This window comes from Parambassis ranga, chromosome 16 (assembly GCF_900634625.1).
Source record: "Parambassis ranga chromosome 16, fParRan2.1, whole genome shotgun sequence".
Taxonomy (NCBI): Eukaryota; Metazoa; Chordata; class Actinopteri; family Ambassidae; genus Parambassis; species Parambassis ranga.
In genome coordinates this window covers 2752400-2774373 of record NC_041036.1, presented here as the reverse complement: position 1 = coordinate 2774373, position 21974 = coordinate 2752400, and the positions used below count along the sequence as shown (strand labels likewise).

Here is a 21974-nt window from a genome sequence, read left to right as displayed (position 1 = left end):
CATCGCAGCAGGTAAGACGCTCCCAACGCCAAGTTCAGGTGACGCATGCGCACATTGCAGTGAAAGGCACGTGGTACAATTTACCCATAACAACATGTTTTTACTTGTTTACAAGTATATTAAGGACATTTTTAACCGTTTGCATGGATTAAATGTAATAATGTGACGTCATGTATTTACACTTTCAGCTGTCAGTCTATCAGACCCCTCTACAACAATGGCTTTTCATGTAGCTGCTCGTGTGTGCCCCCTGGTGATTGTTGGTGTGCACTGCACTATATAAAAAAAAACCCTTGAAACTGAGAGTAGCTGTGTTTTTAGGGCATTTCTCAGTGCATGTGTTAAAAGGGGAAACCCTGACAGGACGTGAAGTCACAAAAAACGTCACATTTGTGTCAACACCTAGTGAAAAAACAAAGGTGCATGAATCACTTTGCTGCTGGAGCCAGCTGTTGAATATAGTTTAAAAAACGCCAAAGACAGTTCAGTGAAATATCATCATCATCATCTATTAAGGCCAGATCTGTTGCACGTTTCCTCATAAATTCACAGACAGAAATGAATAGACAATGTCACAGAAATCAGCTGTGTCATAAAATCAGATGATAAGTAACAAATGAGTCCGAGTATGAGGGGCGAAGGTGCAGCATGATGAGCCCTGTCGGATCATCAGGAGGTGATGAGGAGAGTCCACATTGATCCTCTGATACCGTGCAGAGAGGAGCTGCAGCACCACCGTGTGGAGGAAGCGTGCACCTACAGGCCTCAGCTAATCTGCAGGTGGATCCCAAAACTCCAACGTTCACTCCAGTGATCCCTCAGACTTACATTCAGAACAGGGCGAGGTCTGTGAAGAAGGACATTAGAGCGTGTCCAGTGGAGGACTTTCAGGAAACATTTGTGTCTCATATCGCTTGAGGGGCCTGTATAAAAATGATGGGAGGAACTTTTTAAAGGTTTGTTTATAGCTGAACTTCAGTCAGCAGCATTGTCTGATTCCTGCAGCTTTGATATGCATGTTGTATATTTATGGTGCCCGAGACATTTGTGTGGCTTTATAAATTTAAATAAAAGATTTTGCCCTCCCATCCTTCACAATCACTTTCCTACAGGCCTTAATACAACTCGCAGCATGTACGATTCTAAAATGCTGCTTCCTGTAGTTGGAAAAGGAGTCTGGATGTTGACAAGATGACAAAATTCACTGACTACATTTTGAGGTCATGGAGGAACCGGAGGACAAATTCCTCAGGGGTTTTGGAGCTTTGAGGACCCACAGCCACAGTTCCTCTGTAAGGCCTTCAGGTGAACCCACCCACACCCACACATACTGCGTTCCCGCATCCACACAGTCAGCAACAGCCCAGCAACAGATTTCTGATTAGTCATAAAAACGGTCACTTATTGCAACTAATGTTATATTAAAAGATCACATTCTTGTTTATCAGGTGCCTTTAAGAACACAAACCCTGAATAAACTGGCTCACACTCGCTGGATGTTTCAGCTCATCACTCTTCTGTTTTACAAAAGAATCCAAACACTGAATGTTTCTGTTGTTTTCACTGCGGAGTGGGAACCAGTTCACCTGCAGCTGCTACTAAAACGATTACATGTTACAGAGCGAAGACCACGTTTCAGATTCACAGACTGAATGAGCTATTTTTTTTTTTACTCATAACACAAAACTGTTAGAAAGCAACTTTGACCAAAACATTAAAAATAAACTGCACCAAATGAGTTTCCTGTCATGAGACCCTGGGGACGTCAGATTTGTTGACAGTGTGCTACTTTTCTTTATTCTGGAGGATTAAACACTGATATGATACCGTAAATCTTCAAATAATAGCCGAGCCCCGAACTGACGCCGGCCCCGTTTACAGGCCCGGTCCGATTATGGATTTGGTCATATAAGGGCCGGCCTCAATTATAAGCCGGGTCTGATGTTCTCATAAGGTAAGGAGCAAATATATAACTATAAACATAACATAAAAAACAACAATTGATGCCAATGTGTGACGTTGTCATGGAGACACATAAACATGGCTAAAGAAATGTACGATGACACTAATGATGGAATGGATGTGGAGAACTTTTCAGCTAGTTCTGGGTGGCTTTTTCGCCAGAATAATTAAAGGCCCGGGCTATTATTCGAAGTTTTACGGTATAAATAAACTGTTTGTTCTGATTGTTAATATAAGAAAAACATTCACAACGTGTTGTTTGTCACAGAAAAAAAAATACACTGGTTTCCAACCTGGGGTCTGAGACCTACTTAGGGGGGTCACCAGAGTTCAATGCAGTTTTCCCTCTTTATACATAAATATAACTATGATCCAAAAGGAAAAGAATTTTTGCCAATAAAGATGTGAAAGTATCACTTTTTATGCATGCTGAATGGGGCCTTGGATGCATAAAGATCATTTCTTCACAACAAGAAACTCATTTGTCTGTATCCTAGCGGCAGCTGCACGCTGCAGGAGGTTTAGGCTGGTCAGTGATGGGGTCAGGCTTTTCTACCTGAAGATGTCCGCTCTATGGTTTACGATTAAAAAGCACTAATGACGATATTCACAGTTGATTGGCACCATTTCTGCTGATGCAGACAGACTGTCTCTGGCTTGTTTCTCCTGGTCTGGTTGAATGTGGCAGTCGTGGTGAGATAAGATGGTCCTCTGGGTGTCACTACAACAAGGCACTGGGAGACACTGATACTGAAGGAGGAGGAGGAGGAGGAGGAGGAGGAGGAGGGAGGAGCAGATTAAGATTCAGTCCATTCACCATCCCTCCCCTCCCTCCCTCCCTCCCTCCCTCCCTCCCTCCCACAGGTGTGCAATCAGCTGACCTCGGCCTCTCAGGAAGAAGAGCCCTGCCTGCCACAGCGCCCCCGCCTGTTAGAGGATGTGAGGCGGAGATGAGTCCGTCCACTCTGAGACAGAGCGTGGATGTGCAACTCAAAATATTAACACAAAGTTTGTATCCCTGAAGATTGCTTGAATGAGATTTGGCACACTGTGGTACTACATTATTGGGTGGGTGAGGGGTCACAGTGGTCTTGAGTCCAGCTGTCTGCCTGGATCCACGTTTCAATTTGTCGATCCCTCTCATGGTGGGTATCTGTCAGCAAACACACAAGTCATCAATTAAATCCTCATAAACAATCCTTTAACAGAAGTTTGGAACTGTTAGTCTGGAAACAGGAACAGCTTTAGGACAATTACCACTGGTCTGTCCATAAAATGTCAGAATACATTGTCTAGTATATGATGCACAAATAATCAAAGATGTAAACAATTATCAGTAGACCTGGGTTTTAAAAACAGTTTTACTGTACCTGTGCAAAAAAAGCTTTAATCTGATGGATGCTCTGGACAGGATCTGTTCACCTCAAACCACTTGTCGATACAGCTGGAATAAGTAAACAGAAGTGTAAACAAACAACACAATCATTGTCTTCAGGAAGTTAGGAGCATGTCTAACCCTTTGTGGTAGATGCACAGGCAGGGCAGGCGTGCGATGGTGTCTCCCTGCAGCAGCTCCTCCAGGCAGATTGCACATTCTCCAGCATCCTTAGTAAGTACGTCCTCTGTGACAGAACACACACATCACACACAGGAAATCAATACACTCATTCATATATATAGGATTGTAAACATTTCAACATGGAGGTCTGTGAGGATCGACTCACTTTGGGAGCCAGCCTCTAGTGGACACTTAAGGAACTGCACACACATTGATGTTTATTTTACTTAACAGCAGTGTGAAGTTTTGTCAGTTGTCAGGTCATCCTTAAAGATGTGCACTAGGGATGGCCCCAGCCGAAACACTTTTATCACCGAAACAACTGGGTCGAAACAGGATGTTGTGAGGATGCAACCAGCACGGGTTTGTCTGGACGCTACAGCATGTCTTCTTGTTTGTTTGTTTTCTTGCTCCATTTGAGCAGCTAACTACAGAGATCCGCTCCTCTGATGCATCTGCAGCTGACGTTATTCCTTTAAATGCAGCACTAAAGCGTCTTCTAAGCAAAGAGGTTCAGATGGCCCGCGGAGTGAAAACGTTAAAAAGCACACTCGTAGTCCGTCAGCACACGTTTCCATGAGATCTACCCTGATCTTCTGCACTTCATCGCGACGGTACTGATCCACGTTATAAAGATCATACTTGTGGGAATAAAGCAGCGCGCACGTGAAGTGATCCAGGCCGCGACAGAGCGCCCTCGCTGTCTGATGTGTTCAGTCAGATCCTGTAGTAGAGCGCCTCAAAAAAATCATAGACAGGCTATTCTGTTCTGATTTACTATTATGTGACATCAGATTTATTTTTGTACTGGACATTTTTTAATTTGACAAAATGTTTATTTATGCACTGGCCCTATTTAAATAAGATGTACACATAATGTACACATGAGTACATAAGTTATTTTGAATGTGCTAAATAAATATTTTCATAATTTTGTAATTGCTTTATTCTTTGAAACATTAATATTAAGTTGTGCATTTTGCAATGCCTTGATTTTAGTGAGCTTAGTACACAGTTATAGCCATAAATGCAATGGTACTAATAATTGACATAACACGCTTTGTTTCTGTGTTTCTGTTTTCGGTTTCGACCAAGAATTTTCATTTTGGTGCATCCCTAATGTGCACTAAATGTAAAGGAATCCAGCAGTGCAATAACACTGGAACAACATGCATTGATATAAATACACACAAACATAATAATGATGTGTATTAGTATAAATAACATGAAGCAATGGGTTAATGTTTGTACTATTTTGGATGCTCATATGACAATTCAGGTCCCTGAATGCACCACTGATTTGATAGGATGCTTTAAATGACTTCATATCACTCAACACAATGGAAAGCTGTGTGTATTACTGTGTGTGTGTGTGTGTGTGTGTGTGTGTGTGTGTGTGTGTGTGTGTGTGTGTGTGCAGCATTCATATTCCCCTGCTATGAATAGCAATGGTCCGGCTCTAAAGTGGAAGTCAGCGTGTGCACCATTAAACCCATCACCTGCAGCAAAACACACAGAGTCATTAGGACCGGCCTTATGTAACAGTGGATTAACCCACATAGGCCTGCGAAAGCCTGTTATTATGGGCTGCAGCACATGGCATCAGCTCAGTCGAGGGGAAAACATCTTTAGACTGACAGTCTGGGCCGGGCGGTCAGGGAGCATGCTGGTGCAAACAGTTTGAACTGTTCCTCACCCTCATCAGTGTAAAGGAGGATTCGGTGAGACTGTGTGAGGATTCAAACCCTCCCAGCTCTGCGTTACTCTGAGAAGTGAGATCACAAAAAAACAAAAAAAGCTAACATTTGCACATTATTGTTTATGCTGTGGTTTCATTAGCACACTGTGCAGTGACAAAGATCACATGACGACTTCACCTCACCTCTTGATCTAACCTGCAGCAGACTAACTACACACCGGTACAAAATACAAAGAGACTCAATCCCCATGGACCTCTATGTTATAATGTCCAACTCAACAGCAGAAACAAACATATTTAACACATTCAAAGCTCAGAGCTGTGCATAACAAAGGACGAGGTGTCTGAGTGACAGTCGGGTAGAATGTCACATCATTTATGTTTGGATTAATAAAGTCAGATTTATGTCCACATTTCATAATTATTGGCATCAGTGGAGCATATACAGTTATCTTTAGGAGTATCTATGATGTCTTGTGGACAAGGAAAGTATGTTTGGTGGACTGTGCTGTTCCCAAAATGACAATGGCCACAGAAAACCTGAAAAAAGTGCTCTTGAAAACTCTGTGGGGATGTAATGGAAATGAAAATCTCTGCTGACAGACCATGAAGGGACTTCACCTCTAGATGTCACTAAATTCTAGACAATAGTTCTTTAACCAGCCTGAATGTGTAGGTTTGTTTGAAGCTGCGTCTGTCCTCACTTGGCCTGGCTGTGCACACACCATCCATTAACCAAAGATCCATCATAAAATGTTTGGTTTTGACAAAATGCAGTTTAATACTACGAGCTGCTCAGAAAGTTGTGAACTTTGGGTAAACACTGCAATAAGCAGTGGCTTCTTCTGAACAGATACCACTTAAATATTGATGCGTTCAGGATAAAAATACAGAACCTGGAATACACAAAAGCCTGAAGACAGACACACACAGACAGCCGTGTCAAAACTGTGCTGCTGAACTTTGAGCTCTGCAGAGGCTGAATGAGAGGAGGAGCAGCTTTTACTGCAGCGGGGTGACCTCTGAGCTGCTGTTCCTGTGTCTGGGCTGCTCACTAGAAAGAGCAACGTGGCTCCGACAGTGTCATCGGTCTGTTTCACAGCAGGTTATAAATCAGAAATGAGGTCATGGAGCATCTCAGAGCAAAAAGGCAGCAGCAGCAATGTCACACACACACACACAGACACACACCTGCTGTTGATGTGTGTTTGTGTTATGAACCAGCGCTGGGTATATTTAGGGACCAGAGGTTGAGGCATGAGTGTGTGCAGAGTGTGTAAAAGAAACTACACAGTATTTCAAGGCCGCGCCATCACTCGCCCTGACACACAGGCTGCAGTGTCTCCATCACTTCCTGTTTCACACACAATTAAAACATGACTCCATGGAATGATTACAATATTGACGTGTGTGTGTGTGTGTGTGTGTGTGTGTGTGTGTGTGTGTGTGTGTGTGTGTGTGTGTGTGTGTGTGTGTGTGTGTGTGTACTAGAGGTCCTTGGACAGCTAAAAGCAAACAACTGAGAGGAGCATAAATACATTGACTGCAGACCTTTCAGGGTCATGTGAATCTGTGTGTGTGTGTGTGTGTGTGTAAGCTAAGTAAGCTAGCAGACAGTGGGAAGTTATGACCAGCAGCTTCTCTTATTATAAAGGCCACAAACAGGCCATAGTGTCATACAAACACACAAACAGGTTGGTGTGAATTGTGTCGCTTTTAAACCCTCCTCCTCCTCTTTGAGCACAGTCTTACATCATTCTACAACAATTCATAGTTTCCGCCTCCACAATAGGACATGGATGGGTCGGTACAGACTTTAACCCCACTGGATGGAGAACTGTCTGTAGCTATTCTTTCCAGCAACTACCAAGATGGCTGAGTAACCACAACTATTGTTCTATTAGCAGAAAACGTTAGCAACAAATCCCCAACCTGTCTACTTTATGACCATGTTCATCACTGAAATACTATTACACTGGGCAAAGCTGATGAAACAATACTGACAGTGTTCCTTAAAGCTGATGAACTGTTCTACAGGGAGCGCGCTCCAAGTTTGTGTCCTCAGATGAGATGGACCTGCACCTGGTTTTGTGTTTAACCAAACCCAGAGTGACATACAACGGTAGGACTCGTTATCCATGTCCTGAAGGATCACGAGACTTAGGAAAGAAACGTTCAGTGGATGTTGTGATACAGCAGTGGATCGACTGGTGTCACGCTCGCATCTATCCCATCAGCTTCTATAACTAATCAGACTGTGATCAACACATGACTAAGAGACAGGAAGACAGAGAGGAATGTGTCCCAGCTGAACAGGAAGTCAGCTTTCTGAAAGAGGAACTCAGCTTGGCCATAAAAACATTCAGCTGAAGGGGAAACATGAAAATGTGTATATGTATGTGCGAGTCTGGAAGAATAAGAAATTCAAAGCAAAAGACACGGCACAAACCCAGCAGAGATGCTGCTGTTCATTTCCCCCGATAAACTCCACTTGCTGTCATGCTTCCGGGAGTGAAAGTAGGCCATCCATGCTGAGAGACAAGTGTAGGACGAGGTGATTTGTAATGAAGGTTCTTAACAACACACAGAATCCCCACTGGTCCAATCAGATTCAAACCACGGCTCGGGGTCAGCTCCGGATGTGTCTGCTTTTATACCAACGTGTACACACACACACATGCTGTCATCTTGCTCTGTGTGCTCCGTGTGAGAGTGGAGGAAGTGCAGAAAAAACAGCCAACTGTCTGCTCGGAGCAAATATCACAATCATTATTTAGTCTGACCTGATTACCGATTTAACAAATAAATTAAAAACGCTCTGATGGAGGTGACACTGCTGCTTGTTTTCTGGCCTGCCGACAGCATCAGTTGTTTGGACTTTTACTCACGAAACATAATCAATTAGCAGAGTACTTATGAAAGACATTTTAGAAAGCATAAAGGTCCCTGTCTGAATGTATTAAGACTTAAAACTTGGAATAATTAAAGGCGAGAAAAGCTCCTTGCCACCTGCCTAATCTACACTCGTGCTCCACCTCTATGGATAACCTGTTAGTTGTAGAAGGACTCCACAGATCAAGGGGGTGCAGAGAAACAATTCACCTACAACAACGTATAGACAGCAGGTAAAGTGTGACAGCACTGTCCTGGTCTTTGTCAGCAGACTTCATTTGCATACACAATTTAGCTCTTTGTGCAATGAAGAAGGTGGTTTTGTGTGCGTCTTCTTCGTTCAGGGAGCGAATGTTTGTGCCAAATGTAAAGAAAGGGGCACTGAGGCATAAAAAAACCCCCAAAGGGCCGTACCAGGAAATCATCTTTGTACCATTTGTGTGCAGGAAACAAGCAGCAACCTCCAGGCCGACGTGTAAGTGTTGAAAACTGCAGTTCCCGCCTCCGTAGCCTCTGGGGGTTGGCTCCAAAAGCGAGTCAATCCCCACAGTCCTCCATGTTAAAAGGTCTAATTTAGCGGAGATAAACGTGTTTACAGACCAGTACAAACACTGTTTGGCTTTCTATTGATGAGCTTCCTGTTTGAGTGACAGGCGGGTGCTGCTCAGCTCAAAAGCTTCGTGCTTCTGTGACTACACACCCAGCTCATCTCCTGGAGCATCAAGACGGTCAGAGCCTCACACGGGGACTCAAACCTTCAGAAAACACTCGCCAGCATCACTGAAGGCTAGTCCTATATGTTTTTTACAGCTTATGGTGTGAAGCCGACAAGAGCCGTGGTCAACTAAAAAAAGCATCCATGGCTCCAAACAAGAGGTGTTTTTCCACTGCAGGAACTACACTCACCCACTGAACGACTCCATTTTCATTTTCTTCATCTGGTTCAAGGTCACCGTGCTTAAATAACCACATTTATCTATAAGAATCTGACATCCCATTATGACGAGACACTGTAAAATCAGTTAGAACACTTGATAGCATCTTGCTGAAGGCAGCAGGATACAATCTTCACTGTGCATAGTCTTTGGAACGACCTTTATAAACCCATATTTAGGTTTCATCAACAAAACAGTACTTAGCGGAGAGGGAAACGGACACATTAAGTGTGCCTGAGGTGTCATTAAAACACACGACATATCTCTGATAAACACGGGGCGACGCTGTCCTCAGGCAGAGTTCGACTACAGTTTTGGAAATATTACAGGAAGATTACACAAGATTTCACAGGGAAGCAGACTGCAAAAGGAGGATCTGGTTACATAACCAGAGAGCTGTGAAACGCCTGCTTTCAAGAGATATTAATTAGAGGCATTTCATCACAATACATCCACATATTATGTAAAATAAGTAATAATAATGAGTCCTACCGTTGTATGTCACTCTGGGTTTGGTTAAACACAAAACCAGGTGCAGGTCCATCTCGTCTGAGGACACAAACTTGGAGCACACTGGGCACTTGAAGCCTGGAAGAAAAAGAGGACACATACAAGACAATAATAAATACAAGCTAAACAAAAAGCCAAAACACCAATGATAAAGATAAAGATGAAAATATAAATCAAACTTTATTACGAAGCCCTGTTGATATAGTAACAGTCGGATGCAGTCATTTTTGAGTCACTCTTAAAAGTAGGGTAGGAGATTTTGAAAACTCAGTGAGAGTCAGCCAGATTTCAGAAAGTAAACACACGCCCCTTTCTCTCGGAGCTCACCCCGAAGCCACGCCTCCAATCACATGGACGCACATTACCTGAAGACGAGCTGCGGTCTGTGACTTCGGCCATCATGCACGTACCTCTCTGGTGCGCGCAGAGCAGGAAGAGAGTGACAATCAGCCAATACTCCGCGCAGGGTCCACCCGGAGGATTGGCTGATGTTTTTAGTGTTTTATAGCTTCCACTGATGATTCATATTCTTCGTTTTAATGTGAAACTGCCGAACTAATTGGTTGCTATATATAAGCAGAGTGCGTTAAAAAGACACAGTTTCATAACTGACAAAGAGTTGTTCAGAAAAGTGAAGACAGACACACAAATTGGTGTTTTTTGCAGTACCAGGATTGGCCAGTAGGGGAAATTATAGCATTATTGTTATTAATAATAACAAAAAGAACATAATCTGGCCTGGATAGTGGTGGCTGCCACTGAGCCAGTGACCAAACCATGCAAACCAGGAGTCATGTTGTTTTTTTTCTGTGCAGACAGAACAGAGCTACAGAGATCTGCAGTTCCTCAGCTGGCCCCTCGTGCTGCATATAATAATTAAGAGCACAACTGACTGAGTGTTTTCAGTCTGCCAGAGCATCTTCCAGTTTGGGATTAACTGGAGGTTAGGCTGAGCTTCAAAACTGCTTTTTAGGAAACCTCACTGCATCCATTCAATAGACAAATATGCAGATACAGATATAAACAGTCCTCTATTCAGTTCTGGTCAAAACTCTCCATCACAATCTGTGCTATGACAGCAAATCCTGCAGCGACATCACCATGCCTTTTGTCACAGATTACCTTCAGCAGCAACCCTCCTCCATCATATCAGTGCATATAGTTCTGCAGCAGCAGGAGGGGGAGGTGGAGGAGGTGGGGTTTTAGGTGAATGTCTGCTGAATGATGTGGAGCTCACCGCAATGGTAAAATCTGTCCACATGCTGCGATACTGATGGGATAAATAGATTAGTACAGCCAGAAGCGGGCTCGCTCGCTCACTCTCTCTCTCTCTCTTTCCACTGTTTGTTTGACCTATTTAAGTGAATTTCACTCACACACACACACACACACACACACACTCGCAGGATAATCATGAAGAGCTCCTGGCCATCTGCTGACAATAAGGGATGTACAGCTTAGGTGTGTTTATTTGAAAGGGAGATGAAAATGAATTCCAGCTCTGCACGACTCCACCAGTCATTCTGAAAAATGCTAAAAGCCAGAGCCGAGCCCTCCCTGTGAGCCTGTGATGACTCATCCAGTAAACAGTATGGGACGCCCTCCCTCTCTCTCTCTCTACAGTAAATTAAAGTGCTGTGTGTGTCTGTTTGAATTCACGCCTGATTTTGGTCTAAAAGGCTGGAATATTTACACACGAATGTTATGAAGTGTTATTTATATCCCTGGAGCAATTTGTCATTATTCAAGACAAACTGATCATTAACACAATAAAAGTCTTCACTTCCCCGAGGCACAAAAGATGTAAAAAATATTTCTCCACAACACAAAAGTTTTAGAATGATGAGACAAAAATAATCTGCAAGGACATCTGACTTTTCTGATATAATAAGGGGAACAAAAAAGTTTTTTTTTTAATGCGCTTAGAGAGAGAGAGGTACTTTCTGCAGCTGGTTTTACCGAGAGGTGAAAGAACAAAAGAAGAAGTGTGCATGCTTTTAGTTTCATTTTCAGGCTGCACTTTGTTTTTAAGCAGGTAAGCTTGGCTTCTTTTATTAAAAAAGCATCTTTGTACAGCTTTTCAGTGATCAGTGTAAGTGAATATTTCTCATCTATTCATATTCAGGTTAATACTCCAGCTGAGGTGTTAACATGCACCGGCGCTACAGGAATATATTACTGTGTACATGTATTCTGAATAAAGCAGTTACCACTAGAAGTGATAGGTGCATCATTTTTCAACAACATTTCCTATTCAAGGAAGATGAACATGAGTAGAAAAGTAGAGCCATATGACTTGTTAGCATTAGCATGCCATGAGGCCAAACACACATCAGAAACTGCAGGTGAAAACATGAGGACATGGAGAGCCAACTGTTGCATTTGAGCCTATGAGACTGTATCACAAAAAAAACAATGTCCAATCCATCCAAATATAGTAACACCAATAATCAGTGACCCAGCCACCTTCCATATATGCATCCTGTTGTTGTCCCATTCTCAAACCCATGAGGAAACACAGAAGGTTGACCCAGGGTACCCTTATGCCCGGTTTACACTGTGCGATTTTGGGCTGTCCCAGACGAAAGAGAAGCATCGTAGGAGAATCGTGGAGATATCTGTGGTCGTGGCTCTAAATCTATGGTCTTACGTCAGACTGTGAGGCAGGTTTCACGACGGCCGTTGTCAGCGTCTTGTGACCAAAGACAAGCTGAGATAAAATTCTAGTGGTGTCAGAAAGTTAGGATGACTGACACAGTGTGACAGCTGCTATGACCTGTCACCCCGCATCCACGTCTTCCTCCTCCTCGCATGTTGACGTACGACGTAACCTGCGATCGCCTGCGATTCAGTGACTGGTCATCGTACAATCATCAAACTTGACGTCGTACTAAAGGTTATTAGATTCACGTCGTGTAGTGTGTCATGCAATGGTCTTATAAGATAAAATCGCACAGTGTAGAAAGGCCATTAGAGTTCCTGGGAATCCCAAGCTTTGGTAAAGAAGTGCTGCATCAGCTAACTGCCTCCAAAGATTCCCCTGCCTGGATCTTTGAGAATAAACTTCCAAAAGGTCAGAAGCAGAGCTGGTGTAGAGACAGCCACATCTTCTATTCACATGACTTCCAAGATTTCTTTGAGTAAACTTCATTTTTTCCTTCAGTGCATTTCCTGTGCTGATAAAGACCACCGTGCACATACAGTTCTCCTGAACAAGATGCAAGCCAGCAGCGACTGGGCCACAGCTTCACATCTTCACACACTGTTAACCTGAGTTATTCACACTTTGACTGTGCAAGCATCACATCAGTGCTCCCATCTCATCTGCTGTTTGGAGAGAATCCCAGGGTTCCATGTTCATTACCCACTGTCCTTAACTCAGCTCTCCTGCAGCTGATGAATCAGCACTCCGTGCTATTAAAGAGGATTTATGAATCATCACTTTATTGATCAGTTCAGCGACCACCCAACCGGCGTGGCTGCAGTTCATCGCACACAAACCCTGCAATACTCATGCACACAGTTTCTCATCTTAACTTCTTTTTCTACAGACGTAAGCAAAATCCTTAGGTTGGAAACTGGTGTAAGGAAGAGGCAGGACTCTCAGAGGGAAGGCATCAATCATGACCAACTTAATCACCTTTGTGCTGACAGTTTGGAAATGAGGGCTGCGTGCGGAGTCACCACGAAAGGGGAAGCCCAAGTTCTTGTCCCAAAGCAAGACGCAGGAAAGAAATGTCAAACCCTGTATATTCTTAGGTTGCGAGAGTTGTTTGCTTCTTGCTTTCTTTCTTTCTCTTTTGTTCTGTGTGGATTGTTTGCATGTGTGGGTTTTCTCTGGCTTCCTCCCACATACCAGCAACCTACAGCTTAACTGTGCACTCTAAATTGGCCCTAGGTGTGAGTGTGTCTCTACATTAGCCCTGCAATAGACTGGTGACCTGTCCAGGGTGTGTACCCCACCATTTGCCCATTGACAGCTAGGCCCCCTGTGGTGAGATGTGTTCAACTACAAACATGAGCTCACTTCCTCTTATTTTATTCCCCTTAAATGTCAGTTTCCACTTTTTCCACTTAAGTCCAGGGTATCTGTGCTCTGAGACTCAGCAGATGGACAGCACTTCAGAAAAGCAGTGAGGGGGCAGTTAAAACATGGCAAATACACCACAGAGCCTGCTGACCAGTTCTTTATGCTTCACATTTGGACAGAGCATGACAGGATGAGTGTTGTCATAACACTGAATACACTTGTCGAGTTAGTCTGTGGGCTGTGTGCTACCCGCAGACTTTATACTTTGACTGTGAGTGTGTATATGTGTGGTATTAGCAGGAGGTCAGTGAACAGTGAGACTAAGCGAAACTTTCATGAACATCGCAAGTCCCTCGCATGCTGTCATAGCTCCATTGTGTGCACCATAATGTATCAAGAAGACACGTAGGGAGTGAAGCTACAAGCTAATTTGTGTTGAAGCTGCGGCAACACCCAAGGTAGTAAAGATGTAGCAGCTAAAGACCAAGAAACAAGGCTCCATGTGAAGACATGTAAACAGCCAACAATGAAGGTGACCATATCCTAACAGAGCTTTAAAGGCAGGCACATCTGCAGGCAGCCCTGTGTGGTTGTTGCTGAGGAACAAAGTTTATTGGCTAAGTCCAGCCAGCCGCCAGGGGGGCAAAGGAGATGCTTTATCCTCAGTTTTTTGGGAGCTGTAGCTGATCATCACATCTGCTGCAGTATTCAAATGACGGCATTCAGCTGCAGAGATTAGGGAAGCAGTTTAAGTAGCCGCTGCTTTATCTCATCAAGGTAGATTTGAGCTAACCCAGACTGACTCTAACGTCACCGTGGGTCAGCTCTGTGCTGCCTGATCTCCTGAAAGCCCACACTGACCTGATGGACACAATGTTATTATTCTCAGTATGAGACAGTGAGGATCACTGTGTCCTTGTGCAAGACAGCAACAGTAAAAAAAACACACCACGCACTGCTTTGTCTCCTCACCAGCCTCTTTGCCAGCACTGATCTGGCTTTAGCTCTTTGCAAAAACAAATCCATTGCAGATGGACCACAGCAGCCAGCTACTTTAATCAATCTCACAGAGCGGAGAGAGAACCTCCTGCTGATTTTCATCAAAAGGAATAAAACAATGCAGCTGCTGTTAGGGGGGGAAATACAGATATGAGCATTATATTGCAGAGGACACCTTCTCTGACAACACTGATAATCACTGTCGCACTGATTAAAGTCCTGCACACACAACGCATGCTGCTGCATAGCTTCACTGTCCTTTATTCAGAATGGAAAGAAATGTGGGTAAAATCATTCCACAGCTACAAATATGATCCATCCATCCATCAAAAATCACACACCCCACCATCCTGCTACAGTCTCGTTTCAGCCATCAGAACAGACGGGTTTTGAACCACGTGCTCAAAGGGAGGAAGCATTGAAAAATTTAAAAGCACCGAGTGTCTAATCAGTTATAGATTATAGATAGCATGGATAACTGCAGCTGCGACCTGAGCAGGGAGCATCCTGCCTCTAGGATGTAAACAGATAACTCTTCTGGGCGACGCTGACTGTTCAAGGCCTTGAAACTGTCCAAAGCTGGAGGGAAATCTTTAAAATAATTTTTTATAACATATATTGAACGCTATGGTAGCTAACCTGCAGCATGTCACACTATTGTTTTCTCCAAACAGTGTCTCCAGAGTGTCCACACTTTGTCCAGAACCAACTTAATTGGCTGCTTCATATAGTGCAAATATTTACCAATCATTGCTCCTCTCACGTTCAGAAAGATCTCCTACATAAACCCAACCCCAGGCATGACGATATCCTAACATGTCATCAACCATCATGCAGTAGCCTACACTGCATGCATGTCACAAAAAAAACTCACAGCCAGCGTCCCTGTTACAGACACCCAGTACATGCTGATGCATTCAGTGTGCAACATTATCGACCTTTAACCCCACCGTAATCACTTTTTGCTGGAAAACAGGAAGCAGCATAGAGAATGGAAAATGTTTGATTGTTTTATAGCACAGTCCGAAACACACACACACACACACTAAGACACAGACACACACACACACCAATGAAAGCAAAGATTTGGCAGACTGTATGACTGTATGTCAGTTTGGTAGGAGGCTGAGCGTGTTATCAAACTCTGTGTTCGGAGGCTGTATTCCTACAAAACACACACAGGCATGTAATCACTGAGCATTCGACAAGCAGCTCAAACATAATGACTGCAGACCTTTGACTGTGACATTATCTTCCTGCACACACTGAATGCCAGTGCAGGAAACTAAGCCAACATCCAGTGTGTGACCTTGCTCACATTTTCGAGCAAGTCATGCATAGTAATATGTAATAATCACAGACACTAACAGCTGTCCATTTACACAGGGCTTTTCTCTCCTACCTACTCAAAGGTACTTCAAGTACGTACACCTCAAGCAAATGTCTTGCCCAGGGACAAGCAACCAGCCAGGCCGGGGGACCAACAGATGAGTGTTTCCATTGATTCCATGACAGTTGTACAAAGTATTTATGCAAACAGTTAAGTCTGCTTCTCCAGTGCATATATCAAATATTCTGTAATCTGTCAATGCTGTGAGCAGCACTTAAACCCGCTGCACTGGAGAGGAGCCAGATATCACTGGCCCTATTTCCACTTCCTATTTCAATGTGTTGTGTTAATCTTGATTGTGCTTGCAGTGTAATCAGATTACATCATGGAAACTCAGTGAGTGGAGCCAGTGAACCGCTGTGTTTTGTCTGGCTTGCTTGAGTTAGCAGGCAGAGGCGCAGTTACAACACGCCCCTATGTAAATGTAACTGGGCAGATGGTGAACTTACAGTTTTGTTTTCCACAACTAGTTAAACTAGTTAACCAGTCAGAGTGGATTGTTAGATTAAATCATTGGCTCCTGTGAGGCAACGACACACTTCTGTTTTTTCATCAGGTTGTTCTTTAAGTTAGCAAAAAAAATAAAAACAGCACGCCACCTGTTAACACAAGCTGCAGATACATTTGCATGTTGTGTGTGTGTGTGTGTGCTTGCAAACCATTGATTCATCCATGCAGCCATTAGAGAAGAAGGAAACTTAGCGAGCTGAGCTAATCATTAAGCTTCTGTCTGCTGACTCGTGCTCAACCTGTGCACACACAACCTGCCACATGCGACTTAAGTGTGATGTTTGCTTTAGTAAATTTACACACTTGCACACACACGGAGTGACATTGACGCTTCTTTTTTCAGCTTCTTCTAATCTTCTCCACTAATTGATTATGATTTTCTCCCCTAGATGTCTCAAGAGCAACAGCACAATAACAGTGTGACCCTTTTATCCAGGTTGTCCACCAGCAGCACTCCATTGTCATCACCTTGCCTGCAGACGAGGGCTGTCCCAAATAGCCTTATTTGGTATCTAAAGCTTTAGCGAATACTAAATGAGGCTATTCCCACACAGAGGAGGTCGTCAGCATGTTGTCTTCACTGTAACAGGATCAGAGCCATGAACCAGGATGCTCCAGAAGAGTTCGGACGTCAGCTGCCAGGCTGTTAACATGATCTAAGAGCCGGTTCATGGTTTGGATTAGTGTTTGGCGATGCCCCCTTAATTGGTATTTGACGATGTCTCAGGTACAACATCACTATGATATATGGTTCATAGTGACCCTAAACATGATCTTTACTAAGAGATCATGCAACAAGTCCCTCCCCCGATAACAGAGATCCAGCTGGAGAGCAACAAACATAAACATAACGTGTAGTTATCCAGCTGGAAAAACATGAATGATTGTTTTCCAGGACTGAATAATGGACCTCATTTTAAGTTCTTCTGGTGCGGACAGGCTGCTAAAAACACAATAACAACGCATAATAAGGGATTATTCGTGCATGATGGCAGTTTTACATAGATTAATATGTATTTCTACATTCACTGGGTGACAGTCATTAAAGGACTCTGCAAAGCCATCAGTTCTACGCTCAATTTAATTCCCAGGGGAAAACCTGTTACACTGTTTTTTAGGTCGACTACTCCAGGGGCTATACCGTTAGTGTGTCACAGAGGGGGCGTGGCATCACGAGGGTGGCCACCTATTATGATGTTGGTCAGCCAACATGATGGACGGTGACACCTCCCCCCCCCATCAGCTCAGCTTTTTACCTTTAAGGCATTCACACACTCTTTACTATAATTCTGTCATCATACCATAGTTGGAGCCGCTACGTGTGAGATCCTGGCTGGGGTCTTTTATCAGAGTGTCTGCAGTATGGCGCCCGAGGCCTGCCCGAGGACAGACCGGCTGGATCTGTGACTTAAAACATTCTTTATCACAGAGCCCACTGAACTCACCTGTGGTTATTTATTCCTGGACTGTTTTATCCGTCTACTGATTAGGCGAGTATGTGAAGTTCCTACTGTTTAATCTACAGTACTGGTCACACTGACAACCTGGCTCTACCTCCTGATTGGATAACCTCACTACGCAACGCTCTGAGAGGTGTAGCCGACCTGCTGGTCGGGTCACCTGATCAATCTGGATTAGCGACATCAAAATACACACAGAGGCACAGTTTATGTTAACAACATCTCCATCTCTGCTGGAGGAAGTTCCATATCCTGTGCTCACTGACTGATATTAATTGATAAAATATAAACATGCTTCATCAAAAAAAAAAAAAAGATGATGCCCACTTTGCTTTCATCCCTCCATGATCTGCCCACTTGAAGTATGGCTGCATCCTCAGAGAGAAACAAACTATATAACCTACTGTATTTATTCATTTAAATAAATGAGATTTTCTTTGAACGAGTTCTGAACAATGACATCAAAAGCAAAAGGCTGAGCGTGCGGTGGAGAATCTGAAGCAGCCAGAGAGCAGCCTGAAGGCTCCTGCATGCACAGGAAGTCATCGAACACACAGGAAGTAAAGGTGTTAACCAGACAGCATCCTCCAGGGATGAGAAGTGAAGATAAAAACTGCAGGATGACTGCGAAACTGAGACAATCCCCACAGATCTACAGTTGTTTACAACAACAACAACTGATTTTCTACATTGTAGTAAAGTTTTGTGGAGAATTTATTGCATGAAGTTGTGTAACTGTGCTGGATCTGCTGCTCCACATCTTTACTAAATTAAAGTAAAGTCTTATTTACTTGGCCCTCATTAACAGCCAGGTGACACTGCGGCCCCCATCCTCACCCATCCTCACCCATCTGCCGAGCCCTGCTGTAAACAGTGTCAATGTCACCACAGTTCACTGAGCGGCTTATCTGTGTCAACACTACACAGCGGCTCTGCCCTCTTACCTCCGAACAGATGAGGCGAGAGGTGTGCTGGTAACGATCCTATCAACAGTCGGGGACCTTCGTGCCCTCCTCCTCCTCCTCCTCCTCCTCCTCCTCTTCCTCCTCCTCTGTCCGCCGCCGCCGCCGCCTCTGCCTCCTCCGGGCTGCTGCCGCCGGACTCCGGGGAGCTGTGTGCTCCGCCGCTGTTCGGAATGTTAATGCTGGACTGTGGTCTTCCACCGGAGCTCCCGGAGGAGCCCCCCACAGACCTGGCCCTAGCTCCGAGTTGCTGGCTTGTGCTGGAGGAGGCTCCGGACGCACCGTACGCATGGTACCTCACACCCCCGGCGGTAGTCCTGCCAACGTTACTGCCGTTGCTGCTTGACGTGCTGGAGGGCAAGTCCGAGCCGGAGTAGGCTCTGGTCCGACCGTTAGCAGCTGGATTAGCCGTCGGGCTGCTCTGCTTTGCCCCCATGTTAACCTCCACTGATTCGGCTGTAAAATATTAAAAGAGGCGCTCTACGAGCCACTGCGGGACGGCACGGCCAGATTTCCGCCCGAGGCAGATGGCTTTTACCGGGACAGACGTCCTGGAAGAAAAAGCAGAAGAAACTCCGCGTTGTTATGATCCCATGGAGAGCAGGAAAAGGTCAGTTAGCGAAAAGTTGAAACGGCCATCTGTGACAGGAGCTGAAGATGTGCGCAAAACTTTAGCAGCCGTCACCATTGTGTTCCGTCAGTCAGAGTTGTGCTCGTGCAGCAGGTAACGTGGATCCTTCCTCGTCTGAGCGCAGCTCCCGTGGACCCGCCGCTGGTTTTCTGCTCAGTGCCTGCTTCGCCATGGCTCCAGAGCGGCGTGAAGGAGTGAAGAGCCGAGCTCCTCACGCCTCCCTGCCTGACAACACATTGCTCAAAAGAAGGAAGTGATGGAGAAGAAAGTCCTGCGCTAAACCGTTTTATCAGCGGGCGCAAGGAGACTCGGTGCGCAGGCTAGCCGCTAAGCTAGCACGACGTACGCGGACTTCCGGTCCAGGGCTTCAAAAATAAAAGCATTGCGGCGTTTTAAAAATTCACCTAACACGTTATTAGAGCAGAACGTCTGGCTTTTTGTACATATGTGACCATAACAGTGATTTTGTAATAAATTAAATGATCCTTCGATTAGCCATGAGCCACTATATTTTTTTATGACTATATATGTTTCATATTAATTCTATATTTTGTAGTTAATAAGTCATATTTAATGTAAAACACCGTGGGAAACTTGTGTATATATGGATTCTACAGATCTATCTAGTGTCTCTTCGGTGACCACACGATCCATTTGTTTCATTAGAGCTATCCATCACACTTCAGTATATTTAGACATTCACACAGGACATATGGACACCAGTCTGCTGTCTCAGTTCTATAAACTTATCTGTGCATGCCCTGAAAGAACACTAACACACCCCAACACTGTATTAATTTACAACTTTGTCCAAACAGTAGATGTCAGTATTTACAGAACGCTCCTTGTGTTATAAATGTTAATGTTCATTTTAGCTGCATAGCAAAGCAACGTAGACTGAATCAGTATTTATATTTAGGACACCTTCTCTTCTAACCCATCATTCGCCGTCCAGTTAAATACTTGGAGTTGTGAAACGCTCCATCTGACCACGCTTTAACGGAAATGATGCTCTTATTTTGAAATCCAGAGGGATTATTGTGGTGCACCTACATGAACGCTTGATAAATTTGGGGGCAACCGTGTCGGGTGACGTCAGCAGCAGCGCAGCAACGTCAATAACAACCGGAGAGTCTCAAGGTACATTTATGGTCTTCCTCGTGAACTCCTCAGTCAGGTGTTTGTGTTGTGTTGGGTATTAACATTCAGTAAACATGCAGAGTCCTCCTGGAGGGAAGTCTGATTATTCTACAGCTACTTTAGGGCACTACATCAAACTGAACTCCTTGAATGGATTTCAAACACTTTATTGCTGCAGGTGAACTGAAGTTTAAATTAAAATTTAGTTTAAATTTTGTACATTGAGGTTAATAGTTCATTGAAACCAATTTTCTAGTCTATCTACTATTTTTTATTTAACTTGGCTTTTGCCAACATTTATAACCTTTTCCTCCACACTCACAAACGTCACTCCTCTGACCCAATCAGCTCTTCTCCCTTGAAAATATAATACATCCAATGGATTTTCAGTTCCACTCTACTTGTCACCTGATGACATATTTGGCCAGATCTTCCTCTGGAGCTGAGAAATGAAGCCCATGAGGAAGTGTCCATAACTGCAGTTCCTCAAGCGGCCACTTGGGGCTTGGTTACCTTTAATGTTCAAATGCCCCAAATATAAACATGTAGCTCTCAGCATAAGTTCAGTCATGAAGACTCACACATCATCCACCTCTTATCTCTATCCCCTTCCCTCTTCACCATCCTCGCACTCTCTCTCTTTCACTCCCTCTAGTGACCTCCCACATAGTCAGGTGTTTAATAGATGGCACCTCCCTCACCAATCAGCTGTCGATCTGTCCCTCTCCTGCCCAATCATAGAGTAGCAAGAAATTTAACAGCCTATGTCTCCTCTCCAGCTGCCTCCTGATCGAATCCGGCAACCCTCCTCCACCCCAAGCACCTCCCGATCCATGCAGTTCAAGGCCTCCTCTCTCCTACTCTCCTGCTTCTACACCACCACCAGGTCTAGACCCGGGGGGTCTTCTGATCAGCGGCCTCTCTGCACAAGCTTTCCCCCCTTTCGGACGTGGTCCTCACGACGGGGTCTAGGACGCCAATGCACAGTCACAATTACTGTATTAATAAACTCTTTCTCATTCAGTTTGCTGAGTCTCTCATGATTGAAATACTTACATCCTGTACAGGTGTCATTTGGCACTCCACTTTTCTACTTGTAGTTTACCAGTTTTGTCTCAGAGACGACTGTCGGAGCCTCCCACATCGCTTCAAAACATCTCTTGAAAGACTTCACAAAAGGTTTCATCCATATTGTACAGTTTACGTTCCCGTCCTGCACATATTTCACAAAAGAGACACGACCACAGATGGGCGCCTGATATGTAAACACTGCTAGCTTCAGAGGCCTGGAACATA

General features: G+C 44.2%; 1 protein-coding gene and 1 long non-coding RNA gene across 2 annotated transcripts; one reads left to right on the top strand and one right to left on the bottom strand.

Moving 5' to 3' along the window:
• Positions 1 to 488: 488 nt before the first annotated feature.
• Positions 489 to 19866, bottom strand: znrf2b (zinc and ring finger 2b). The gene is made up of 5 exons (XM_028426159.1): positions 18890 to 19866; positions 9539 to 9634; positions 3479 to 3584; positions 3333 to 3406; positions 489 to 3115 (listed from the first exon to the last, which is right to left on the bottom strand). Exons 1-4 carry the CDS (start codon positions 19341 to 19343, stop codon positions 3349 to 3351), a joined length of 714 nt encoding a protein of 237 aa, XP_028281960.1. The 5' UTR covers positions 19344 to 19866; the 3' UTR covers positions 489 to 3115; positions 3333 to 3348.
• Positions 19398 to 21509, top strand: LOC114448915 (uncharacterized). Its single transcript, XR_003671929.1, has 3 exons — positions 19398 to 19517; positions 20569 to 20678; positions 21458 to 21509. It is a non-coding gene; the product is annotated as an uncharacterized LOC114448915 (long non-coding RNA).
• The last annotated feature ends 465 nt before the right edge of the window (positions 21510 to 21974 follow it).

Bases quoted from the DNA above. Each gene is read 5' to 3' on its own strand.
- znrf2b (XM_028426159.1), bottom strand. From the start codon at position 19,343: ATGGGGGCAAAGCAGAGCAGCCCGACGGCTAATCCAGCTGCTAACGGT. The intron at 9,635-18,889 runs GTAAGAGGGCAG...TTTTTCTTCCAG, and splicing joins CTCGCCTCATCTGTTCGGAG to GCTTCAAGTGCCCAGTGTGC. The intron at 3,407-3,478 runs GTTAGACATGCT...TACTTATTCCAG, and splicing joins CTGTGCATCTACCACAAAGG to CTGTATCGACAAGTGGTTTG.